The sequence below is a fragment of the Acartia tonsa genome, chromosome 10, assembly GCF_053477335.1.
Source record: "Acartia tonsa isolate MP-2025a chromosome 10, ASM5347733v1, whole genome shotgun sequence".
In the NCBI taxonomy this organism is placed as follows: domain Eukaryota; kingdom Metazoa; phylum Arthropoda; class Copepoda; order Calanoida; family Acartiidae; genus Acartia; species Acartia tonsa.
This window is the reverse complement of record NC_137269.1, coordinates 30,541,148-30,554,691: the sequence shown is the minus strand read 5'-3', so window position 1 is coordinate 30,554,691 and position 13,544 is coordinate 30,541,148. Positions and strand designations below refer to the sequence as shown.

General features: G+C 30.2%; 1 protein-coding gene across 2 annotated transcripts in view; it reads right to left on the bottom strand.

Annotated features, from left to right (window-relative positions):
• unk (RING finger protein unk) overlaps positions 1 to 13,544 on the bottom strand; it is a 139,248-nt gene that overhangs the window by 91,394 nt on the left and 34,310 nt on the right. For both annotated transcript variants that reach the window (XM_080174271.1, XM_080174272.1), the window contains 2 exons: positions 1,951 to 2,013; positions 1,562 to 1,708 (listed from right to left, as the gene is read on the bottom strand). In XM_080174271.1, coding sequence (XP_080030397.1) covers positions 1,562 to 1,708; positions 1,951 to 2,013 — 210 coding nt within the window. The remainder of the gene's footprint in view (positions 1 to 1,561; positions 1,709 to 1,950; positions 2,014 to 13,544) is intronic.

Below are 13,544 nucleotides of genomic sequence, written 5' to 3'. Positions count from 1 at the left end.
ATTCCCTACTAAGAGAAAAGGATAGGTAATAAATTGCATCATATAACAATAATTTTCTGTACTTGCTTTACTGTTACCATAGCATTTTTTAAAAGTACAATTTTTTAAAAGTACAGCTTTTCTATGATTATGGCGTTAATAACTCCCTTGTTTGTTAGGGGATTTTAAATATTACTATATATTTTGCATAAAATTGAAAGACTTTAATGTTGTAATCAGTTTTTTATTGACAAAACTAGTAACATATTGTTCATTTTTGTCGATTTAAATTCAGGAATCTAAAGGCATAAGACAATTGCCGATAAATTGATGAACATCCCCAATAATGATACACACATTTACCCCCTCTGCATAATACAATTGATAGTTGGACCAATCATTAAAAGGCCCTTAAGTTGTTAAACCAATAAATATGACCAGGGTATTATAAAACTTTAGGGAATACAGTAATCCACAACTCATTGTCACCTCCCTCCCTTCTTTAAATAAAATTTTCTACGGCTTTTTCCCTATCCATTTGTGCATGTTTCCATCATCCCACCACCACCCAACAAATCTGATGTCAACCATTCCAAAATTTTACAATTTTGATTGAGGTCCGTACAAATTAGATACTATATTTTAGTAGGTAGCACAGCTACTCTTCAGCCGTTTGTCCGTCGGTCGGACGGCCAATAAAAATCGTCCAATTTTTAACATCTAAAAACATTGAAACGTCGTTTTGCTATCAACAGTCGAATCCCAACGTAGAGCAACAATAACAAGCTGGTTTTTCTTTACTTTGAAACCGAATAATATCCGCTGTATTAGAACAGGTTCTCAGTCATACTGAATAATCATGAATAGCATCATATTCAGACAATTTTCCACAAATATGAATAAAAATGAATTAAATAAGTCCCTTTCAATTTTTCAAATTAAATATCTTCGGAAACCTGTATAAAATGCGATAAGATAAATAACTATGCAAAATCTTTTATGTAAAGAAGGATTAATGCATTTGAAATAATGAAATAATGCGTATTAAATGCTTTTTTTTATTAAAGAAAACATAGGAAAACAAGGAAACGTTTTTAAGTAGATCATAGGTGCTCCGTGTAAAAATGGCAATTTTTTCAAAACATCGAGTATTTACATTTTTGTACATAATAATAAAAACAGACAATTTTAAATTATAGAGTAGCTTCACTAAAAAAAAACTGAAATGTCAGTGTTTACGTCAATTGTTAGAGAGAGAAACATTTAAACAGATTTTTATATATCATGAAAATAACATTGTATATGTAATATTATGTATATATAAAAAATTTGAGATAAAAATCTCTAAAATGAATAAAGAGCAATAATGTCAAAAAGTAGCTTAGCATTATTTACGTTTCTATTGGTATGATATTAAAATCTAAATTATAAAAAAAATAGTTATGGATTCTTGACAATCAAGAAATGTACAATTTTAAATTGGTAGCATTTAACAATTGTTATAACATAACCTAACTTTAAAAGCAATTAAACTTAAAAGAAAATAAACAGATAGATTGATGTAAAGAAAATTGGTACTTACTCATCGCCGTTGGGACAGATACCCGTTGTCTCGTCATATTTTTCACAATAATTATCCGCACTATAGTTGAAGGTTCCGTCCCGCCGACGGACGGGGCGCCGCCGTTTCTGGTTCTGAAAGTGCCAGTGGAAACAGGTGAACGGCCTGAATGAGCGGTCAAGAACGTTAAACTTGAGTTTAAAATGGGTTTTTCTAAAAAGAGTATAAAGGGATAAGACAATGTGCGATAAACTAATTGCATTCAATACCTACTGCATCCTAAACATTTCTCTTTTATTCTAAAAAATTGAATTTTACTTGCTTTCTACAATACTAAATTTTCTCAAAGTAATTGAAGGAAATCACTTGCGCGCTTCACGCCCCACAACTTATATTAAAGTTCTTTCCTGTGCTGTTGGCACTTGTGCTGAAGGAACAGAGGACACTGTTCCACTCGGAACTCTTTCAAGTACCTAAAAAAAAACTTTCGTTAGTATAGGTTTGACACTTAGGATATTTTGAAGATTTAGAACTTTTTCTTCCTTGTATTGTATTATAGACTGCTTTTCCTGAATTAAAATGAAAAATTTTAAGATTAAAACCAGTTTTTAAGCCCCTAGAGGCCGAAGGCCCGCGTTAACAAAACTGATATTAATATTATGATTTCATTCTAATATTCGTGGAAAATTGTCTGTAAAACGATGCTACACAAGATGTTTTAGTAAGACTGGGAACTGGTTCTAATCCAGCGGGTATTAATCGGTTTCGAAGACATAATGAATAACTAAATAAGTTTGATTAGAGTAATAACTCATTTTTATAGATGAAAAAACGGGACAAAATGAAAAAAAGTGTTTTATGGCTCTCTCCAACAACCTGTGCTTTAATTGTTTGTAATTTTTCTGTGAAAATTATTTAATTTTGCTCTAAAACTAATAAAAATTAAACAATTTTATTTATCTATTTAAAAATATCTAATTAACCAAATTTTTAATAAATGAATCCAAAATTATGTCAAAATTTTTTGTAGATCCACTTGTCAAAAAGTTTCTCAAGTACAAACTGTAGACGTCTCAAAATAATTAAAAATCAATGACATAGCCCCTAGCCTCTAAGAATATCCGGTAATATAAACTAGTAAGCCTTTTTTGTCTGTAGCGAAGGTTTTAAACGTTTTTGGGCCAGGATATCTCCACACTTTCAGTATGAAATATCCCCCACCCCAAAAAAAATATGCTTTCTCTTTTTAAAACTCAGATTAAAAATGAGGGAAAGCCAACTTTTTCCATTCCTACATTAAGTGCCCCTAGAGGCTACTAGGGGCGAAGCCGATGGTCTTAAAATAAAGGGGTATTAATTTTCATACATATATTTTAGGTAGAGGGGGAGGAAATATTACATTTAAAAGGTTTATTTAATATTATTTACTTTAAAAGCTATTTAAATATAAATCTAAATAAAATGTAACGAAAAGCAATAGTACATTTTATATTACAGCTTAACTTTACCACGGGTTTATCGGTCTAACAAAAACAAAATAAGATTTCTAATGAAAGTCATTATCAGTAATTTATTGATAGTATATTGTTATATTTTTATCTAGGAAAATGTTCTTGATTTCTATTATGCATACAAATATAAACCAGGCCTATAAATGTTGTACAGACAGACGGACGGACGGACGGACGGACACACAGACTCACAAAAATATAAACCATTAATATCATGTAAAACAACACAACAGTAAATAAATATTTTAGTACAAGAACATTCGATAACAGTAGAGCATTATACAGTAAGATCAGAGAAAATCTAGTTATAAATTAATGAATATACTTTTTTACATAATAATAAGTATACAAAGCATAAAAATGTCTATTTTAGTTTTATTAATTTGCTGTTTTAAATGCATAGACATATAAACCACAAACCCTGATAAAAAGGGCCTAGATAAATAAAACAAAATAGCGAGGAATGGTTAGTGGGGATTCAAAAAGTTATACAAAAATTTATCATAACATCCATATTTTTTTTAGAAATAATAAACGGAAATGTCAATATAAATCATATCTAATCCCTCCTAGCTATCTCTTGTCGGTCAATAAAATGATACATTTACATTTCTGAAACAATAGGACAAACGAACATTAACACTTGTAAAGTGTCAGAACTGAATAGGCAGAATATAAATGTAAAAGTCTAAAAAAAGTTGTTGCAAAACTAAGATACCGTTTCAGGACATACTATACCATATCTAAAATTGATGTGGCAATTCTAACATGCCTAAATTAACTGTAACAGCTATACGTTACGAAAAAACCGATCCTTAGTTTCACTTTTAAAAATGCTGCATTTTTTGTAGCACCATTTTAATGTATTTGTGAAACTATTGGAGTGGGCGCAAGACTAGAAACACAGGGATAAAACAATGGAGAATAAATTAATCTTCCACCCAATTTTTGTGTCAAAATCTAACGAGGGTAGGTGTTGAATATTGTTGGAATGAAAGGGATGTTGATTAATCTTATTATCCCTTTATATCTGGCCTAAGATAGAAGATATAAATATTTGGAGCAACAAAAAAACAGCAAAAACATCTTTTGTAGATTAATTTAGCTACTATTGGTATATATTTGGCATAGATATTAACGTATAAATGTAATAGGAAATCTAAACTGTGTCATAACTAAAGTAGTTCAAAATGAGCCTTACTGCTGCTATGTCATATATACCTAGTAAGAGTTTTAGGATTGTCTTAGCCATCTAACATAAACAGGCGCATCTAAAACCAGCAAAGAAATGAATACAAGAAAAAGATCGCACTATAAAAAGGATTAAAATTGGCTGGTTTTCTATTTCTAAAATTGTCTATTTTGAATTAACATACATCTATAAATATCTAAAGCTATGATACCGCCTTTTGCTTTATGCACGGTGTAGACTCACTTCCGCGGATATATTACACATTATCATATCATTAGAATCGGATATTGTTACAACAGCACAAACTATTTCGGCTCTTTAATTCACATTATTAAGCGATAATTCAAAATACAATATTTTGTGTATTTTTTTGCGCAAAAACACAATGCAGAAATGTATGCACACCATCGATATGCCTTAAATTTGAACTAAGGCTGCTTTTTTCATGGCTTTATTTCTCAATGACAATTCTATAAAATACCAGGATAATTTGTTCTTAAATTGCGCAGCAATAAAAGTTTTGAACAAATTAGAAATGGAACCCGTAGCGTGCTGTAAGAGGGTATCAAAGCCCCCCTTTTTTTACCCCCTTGTGGTTGCAACCCATCCTCGTTATAGAGTAGCTTTGCTACGACTATAAAAATTATTTTAAGCCTCACTAAAATTATATCCGCAGAAATAAAATTATATGATAAATATTACTTTTATTGTTTGACTTAAAAAATTATCATTCCATTATAAAAATACTGCATTATATAAATATTTATGGATATTTTGTAGTAAGAATTTTATAGTAAGCTGATCATTATTTTAAAATCTACTGAAGGATTAATATGTTTACCATGATAATGCATATCAATGTAGCATCCATTGTCTTATCCCTTACTAGCGGCTTTGCCCCTAGCCCCTAGGGGCTTTGTCCCAAGATGTTTTATCAAACTAATTTTTCGTGTTTTAGATTTTAAAGAAAATTTTTTTTTAAATATTTTTTCTGAGGGGAAAAGGGGTATTTTTCATCTTTTGGAGGGGTTAGGGGTGTCCCACCCCCCAAGAAAATAGTTCTAAACCTTCCAGGGACCTATAAGAAGCTTCACTGTAAAGGAGAACAATATCGGTTCAGCGGTTAGCGAGATCCTTCGGGACAGACAAAAAACGCTTACTACTTTATATAATAGGATGATCCCTGTAATTAAAAAAAATATATACTACGGTGCTTTTGATAGAATTGTTCTCGTGAAATAAAAATAATGCTATTAAATTATTAGTTTGAACTTGTATAAAAAGCAGAGACATATGTACATATGAATTTTGACTAATAAATCATAAGAACCAGTGATATTATAGTACTTAAAGTTGTTATCTAGTATATAAGACAATACAATTTTCGAGAAAATTTTTTTTTTTTTTTTATCATATTTAGAATAGCCCTATTGATTTCAAACCTTGTATGAAGATTACTGTAATGATTAGGTATAGTCTTGAAAGCACAGTAACCCAATATGAATTATCAGAAGTTCTATGAAACCAAGTTTAGATTTGATATTTAATTATGAGTAGTACTACAAGTAGAGCCTGCAGTCCCAACAGCTAGGGGCTCTGTATTGGAAAGGGGAGGATGTTAAAACCATCCCAAGATACACATATAAAAATTAAATGGACCTATGTGAAGCTTTTCAATTAGTTTCCTTGCAATGACTAATACCTTCCATTCCATCAACTTATTATCATATAAATCTTAAAAACACGAAGGTAATATGAAAAAGTGTTTTTAAAATATTTTCAACAAATTTTTGTTTTTAAATTAAATGTATTTTTTTGGTAAAAATAAAACTCTTTTCTTCCCGATATAGAATTTTAACCAAAATAATTAGGGACGAGGGCAAATTTAACTATTATTCCTGGACATATTAATGTAATCATTCGCTATTTTGTTTTATTAGCTTAAATTTAAAGACACCAAGAAGGTCTAGCTATTAGAGATGTAATTTATGACAAACTTCTCTTATTAAACGGCAAGGATCGAACAATGGATGAAAAATTAAAACTTCTATCAATATTTTTGTCTGTGTTCAGATGCTTACATTAATAGAATGAACATTTTAATTAGGGATGGGAATCCGTCGAATTTTTGGGCCGGATTCGGATTCCGGATTCTGAAGGAATCCGTCAAAAAAAGTGACGGATTCTTGCGGATTCCGGATTCTTATTTTTGGCGGATTCCGGATTCGGATTCCGGATTCTAGCAGTATTTTAAAAGGCCGTCCGTCACAGAGGGATAGCTTTATTCGTTAATTTATCACTATGTTACTTGGTTGAAGCCTTGATTTGTTTAAAGTGTTGACTTCCAGCGTAACTAAAACATTTACATCACATTAGTAAATTTAAAAATTTAAGTGCTACGTATGTCCTAAAAATGTGCTTGGTATTTTCTAACCTATTTAAATTAAATTTAGCCTACCAATTTAGAATCCGGAATCCGCAATAAAAAACGGATTCCGGATCCGGATTCGGATTCCAAAATAGGCCGAAAATTGGGCGGATTCCGGATTCGGATTCCGGATCCGGATTCCCATCACTAATTTTAATATTGTTTTTTTCATAAAAAAATATTTGTTTAGAATTATTGGAAAAACAGTCCAGTTACAAAACTATACACCTAAGTCGCCAATAATAGATATTATTAGACTACTCATTTGAAACTAAGTGGCTTAATATATTAATGTACTTTTACCAAAATTAGTTAAGTGATATTCATTTCAAAAAATATTTTTTTTGGTTGATTAAACCCAGACAAAATTACTAAATACCCACTTCCCTATGTTTTTTCTCTAATTTAAATCAAAAGTAGGTGCGCTACTTAATATATGTATATGAGGTCGTTGCAAGCTCTGAGTAACTCTATTCCTCTCGCAATGATGAAATTTATGATGCCCACCTTTTTTTGCAAATTAAACGTTAAAACAATCCAGACAACGACTTTTTTGTACAGCAAAATTTAAGTTCTTTCATTAAAAGGCCTTATAAAGGGGCTTATATGTCCAAAAGAAGAGCAACAATAACAAAAAAAAACATGATTTAAAAAGAACAGTTAGGTATTATAGAGAAAAAAACATTTATGATTTTTTTATAAATCAACTAGGGTTTTGAAGTTGCTGCGATTGGAAGAATTCCTGAATAGGCCGAGTTAAACTAGTTTGCGATATTCAAAAATGAAAGTTTTTTTTACGTGTATGTGTATGTTTGAGTGTGTGTGTGTGTGTGTATGTGTGTGTTTGGCTGACCGCTTGATATGAGCGCGGCTAGTACAGGCCTAGACAACATCAACAAAAATATATTTTTTTGCATAGCAATAACGACAAGAGTTTAAGGGGCAGTAAATTAGTTAATTGACTTCCTCCCTACCTTCTACTGAATATTTTATCATAGTTTAGAAAACATTTTAGATATAAGACCATGGGTGATAGATTGACGTACTAAAGTTATTAATGGAAAAGTTTGGACATTACTAATTTTCAAAAACAATCACATTTTTAATTCACCCTGGTTATTTCCTTACTGTAATGGCAATTCTTTATTTCGCGTACTTTTTAAGTTTCATCACCTAACTCTTTTTGTGTGTGTGTGTGTGTGTGTGTGTGTGTGTGTGTGTGTATGTGTGTGTCGGCCTTAAAATACAACATGCATAAATCACTAAATTTCATTCACGCTTTTGATCCAAAATTTTCTCTTGATATCTTTCTATCTCACATTTGCAAAAATTACAATTAAGGAGAAAAAGAATTTTTATAAATAGATTTATAAAAGACAGAAAATATGATTAATGTTTTAATAATCTAATTTTAGCTTTTGTATAACTATAGAACTCAAAACAATATTTTTATAAATAGATTTAAAATAAAAATTGTATCTTCTATGTAACTTTTTGTTTGATAATAAAAACGAAGGATTTTTTATACTAAGAATATAAGGCCTATGATGGTTTTAAGCTATTCAGAACTGTGCTATGTGTATTAAGTTGACTTAAATGGTTGGTAACACTCTAAATTATTAACTCTTTTATATAAAGCACTAAAAATAAAATATATATGAATATATATTGTTATATGTATAGGTCTATTTAAAATAATGACTTACTAGCATGCAAACAACTTTAAAATCAAAATCAGAGTAATAATTAAAACATTATTATTTTTATAACTAAGGCTTCTCTTCAACGAGGTCTGTCCGTAAGTATAAGTATATCTATATTGTTTGCTACCCAAACGTAGTAGAGACCAGCACAACACACAATCAAATGCTTATCTAAATTTATCCATTCTACATCACCTATAGGCATAATTGTTGTTATTATTACGTTCAAGCGATTTTCCCTTAAAATCCTTTTAAACGTACTTTAAATGTAGATAATGCTTCCCTAAAAAGAGCTTAAACCCCCACCCCCCCAAAAATAATTTGTACTTTTAAACAAAATTACCATTTTGTTGATTAAACGGCATAAAAAAATACAAATGATTTTTTGGCTAGCTTCCATCAGTCTTTAACTTTTGACAAAATATTATTTTTATGAAAGATCAAGAGATTTATGCATAGAACAATGGACAATAAATAGCCAACCCTCAAAGTTCTATGTACATATTTTATTTATTTTTTTTTTGGGGGGGGGGGGATGGCTTAGAACTATTGTACTTTTTTGTCCATTTCCCTTTTTCGTATAATATTCTTTTTAAAAATCTCTAAATATGATTTAAGACAAACTTTTTATACTAATTTAAAGGACTTAACAATTGTTTATTGTTATAATAAATAAATAAAAAGTCAACTAGAATTATTTCAAATATTCCTATAGTATTCAATATACACTTTTCAAATAGTTATTCAAATAAGAAGTAAAGTAAGAACAGTATAATATTATACAGTAAAAATAAAGAATTTTTTAGACAACTTTTGTTAAATTATTGAAAAGTCAAATCTTAAACTTCTATACAAAAACCATAAATAGAATTTGTCGTCCAAAAAAAGTATATCACCAAACGACCTTCCTTAAAATATATACAATCTCATTATTTAAAACTCTTTAATGTGACAAAAACATTCATGTGAGAAAACACGAAATACGATTTCTATAGTCTCTGTTGATAACAACATCATTACAAATAGTTTAGGGCTGATAAAGACTGTTATCAAACTGTTATGCTCAGCTTTTAAAGACTTGAAGCCCAACCAGAAATGTGTTTAATACAAAAGAGTTTAATTATAAGAAAATGCTTGGAGGATTAAGCATAAAATAAGATGAATATAGCTAAAGACGTCCAGGAAAGTGGGGGGGGGGGGGGGGGGGTGAAAGGAAGTTTACCCCTTCAAGCGTTGAAACCCCTCAATTTTATTACAAAAATACATAAGATCAACCCCCTCAAATCTTTTGAAATCCCTCATTTTACTCCCACAAAATAAAAAGCTTAGATGTCCCTGTATATTACACTGTGTATCAAAAACTTTAAAGGCGGCTAACTTCCCAACGGCTGGCCGCACAGTCTATCACTAGCAGCTCAAAAACTGCAGAGGGAGCGAGCAGCAATAGTACAATATAATGCGCGTTTTCCCTAGCCGCGAGATTTCTCTGCATTTGCCTATGCTTTATTAAGCCAACTGATTGGTATACCCTTTATTTAAGATTATAGAAGAGGTATTCCTCCTATATTAGACGTGATCCAAATGATATGAAGACATAATGAGGGCCTATTATGTACATATTTAACTTTAAATGTATGGATTTAACAAATAATTAAACGTTTCTTTCAGTTTTAAAATATTTAGATGTGTAATTGGAAAAATAAACATTTAAAAAGAGGGGGTAGATACACATTAGTAACCACCGAAAAGAATCTCAATTTTTTAAAATCCGCGAATTGACAAAAAGGACTTAAAATTTACTGTGAGCTCCACAATGCTCCGCAAATTTTGGACAAAATTGTCCTTCTTGTACTTCAACCTAAATTTTGAAAAATATTATTAAAATGTAAAGAAAATGTAATGAAAAAAATATGTTTGTTATTTATCTAAAGCATTCAATCAGCTAAAGAAAGGATAACTAGAACAATGTTATCAAAAAGTAATTCTTAATCTAGTATCATACTTATACATCTTTTAAACAAAATTTATCATCATAGGCAGGTTTAATACTATGGCATTGGAAAAGTAACCCATGATACCTTTCTTAATTTTTTAAGGGAAGTGTTTTATGATAAATTATATAGTGGCTGCGCTACCTGCAAAACTATTTGTATAAGAACAGCCTGGTTTTCCTTGCCGCGTATTTTATGTACTTTTTAGGATGATTTATTGATTAGGGTCATATTTGGTGAAACTTTTACAACACGCTCGCCTTATGTGTGAGTGTATGTGTGTTTGTGAGTATGTATTTTTTTTTTATAAAATTAACAGGATGTTTGTCTTTGTGTCTGCACAGAAAAATCTCGCTAACTGCTGCAGTTTCTTTACAGTGAAAAAAATTTACACCATTATCCAAATTTTTTTCTTTAAAAAAACTTAAATTATGGGTGTTAAATCAACACCCCTCCGCCCCCAAAGCGTTTTATTTTTGCTATTGTGAAATATTCTGTCTATTACATAAATTGCCTAGCAACAAAATATACATACATATTTATATAGAAAATATACAGTCTATACTTTAATGTAAAGATTGATGGATATATTTTGTATTTTTGTTTCAAAACCATTCAATATTTTATTAAACACATTTTTTTCATTTGTTTTATCCTATTGTATAAGAAATAAGGTTTTTTTTGTCTGAAGCTTTAGATTTCAGTAACTGATTAGGTTCTCTATTTCAAATAAGCTCTACATTGGTCCTGTGGTGGTTTTTGTCCATTCTATTTCCAGATTTAAGCATAGGGGATGGTTTGAATTTATTTTCTAACCCCCTACGAATACAGAGCCCCTAGATTCTAGGGCGTAGCCTCTAGTATCATAAAATTACCCGATGATAAATTATTAAAAAGAATAATACTATGAGTAAATTAATATCTAAGGCATGTGCCCAAACATTTGAGTAAGTTTAGGGGAAGATTAATCTATCATCCATTGGTCTATCCCTGGCTCCTTCCTTTTCTATCCATACATCCAACCAATATTCGTAGAAGAAATCAATTTTTCACAAGAAATCAGGCGTAAACGAATGAGTTTTTTTTAATATAGTTTCATTTGCATTTGCTGTTATATAAAGTAGTAATGTTTTTATTGTCTGAAGCTTAAGATGTCGATAACTTTTGGTGGATCAATTTAGTTCTCTATTTTAGGGAAGCTTCAAATAGGTCCTGAAATGGTTTCAGGCTAAAGTGTACTTTAAAAATGAAGACTTGAAATGGTTTTATGCCATTTTCCTTCAAATTCAGAACCCCCTGACGCTAGAGGGGGCAGCAACTAGTAAATTTAAAAGAGATAATATTACATTGTAGCTTAAATTGTGTTTATCTATCTTTAACTTTAAAAACTATGTGGTAAAAGATAATTTTTGATTTAGTAATCTGTATTATTTCATTACAGAACCTTTCTTATATTAATAATCGTGATAAAAACAAATGTCTAGAAATAGAAATTGTCCACGGAAACATTAATAAGTTACTCTGAATCTTGTTGACTAGGGTCCTAAACCTAGTGGGGCCAACAACAAAAAAGGAATATATATTTCTATACATATTTCCATAATTTTATATTGTCTATAAAACTATACAATAAATATATAAATATTATATTCTTTTTATCTCTGGCAGAAACCAATATTACGGGCCGATGCGGCCGGCTTCAGGCGATTTTATTCATAAATACTCGTGCAAAACAACCAAATTACTAAATCTAAGCAAAATTGGCCATAAATTGGTATAATTGTATGTTTAACCATCAAAGATAAGTGGCATAAACAGAACATTTTTCTATCAGATTGCTAAAGAGACCTTTTTTGAATCCAGTAAAAATAGGTTGTAAGACAAAGCTAATGAATATTTGCTATTTGGAAGATTTTGATTCAATTTATACAAACGTTCTTTTTCGAGTCTAGCATAAAAATTGGGGATGTTCATATATGTAAACTAATTTTTTGTACAAAATATCTTTATATTTCTTTTTAATCACGGCATTATCATTTACTATAAATTTCTTGTTAATTAAATTGCTTTATATCAAAAGTACTAACTAACAAAAAAGAAAAACATAATTTAATATAAAACATACATTCTAAAAGTGCCCAACAATGAGCATCAAATTAGGGATGCGAATTTTAACATAATTACATGGCATAAAATCTTAATTATCTGTTAGGCCTTGTAGGGTGGGTATATACCTCACTACCCCCCCCCCCCCCATCCTTTCTTACAACATAAGATCGTGCTTATTTGTTTCTTAGGCATTTTTGGAGGTTAAAACTGAGACAAATATGAATCACAAAAGAAAAAATATTTCTAAGATACACCAAAAGCATTAGAAACTTTTAACAATAATTCTTCTAATAATTAAACTCCATACAAACTCAAAAATTAAAAACCTGCCTTGCAATTAAACTAACTTTGATATCAAATATTATCAGGCTTAGAAACTTATTTCATCGAGGTTAAGGTTTTTTTTAAATTTTAGGCTAATATTTGTGAATTGAGCTATATGGTTCCAAATTCTAAAATCGAGGAAGATCTTCTTTTCTTTCCTCCCCCAAATTATCACAAAGGCTGAGCTTTAAAGAATAAAAGAAGACAAATTTTAATTTATCATCCATTATTCAATCCCTGCTGAAACCAGAAGAGACCCAAATATTTTAAATGGGCGTTGTTAGCAGATTATGCATGGGGTTATTTTGTTGGGTTAACTTCATACAAATAGGAGAAATCATGGTTGTCATTATAATCATAGGCGTGCATATCATTTTAATTGCTATTTTTATAAAATATCAAGAGTCATAAGGTCTAAGAGTTGTTCCAAGAGAGATATGTAAAATTGTTTAGACTTTTCAATCATTTCAAGCAAAAACATTGGAAATCTTACCTTAAAATTTTCTTCAAATACTTATTTATAAATAAAGGGGGGGGGGGGGGGTTGAGTTGTGCCAAAATTTCGTAGAGGTGTGAGTTTTAAGGCTTAAAAACAGTAGTATAACGATAATATTCACTAAATACAAAAAAATTAATTTTTTTTGTCTATGGTTCTATTCAGTAAGGAATACACGTATTTAGTGAATATTATCGTTCTAGTACTGTTCAAAAGCTTAACACTCACACCTTTACGGAATTTTAGCACA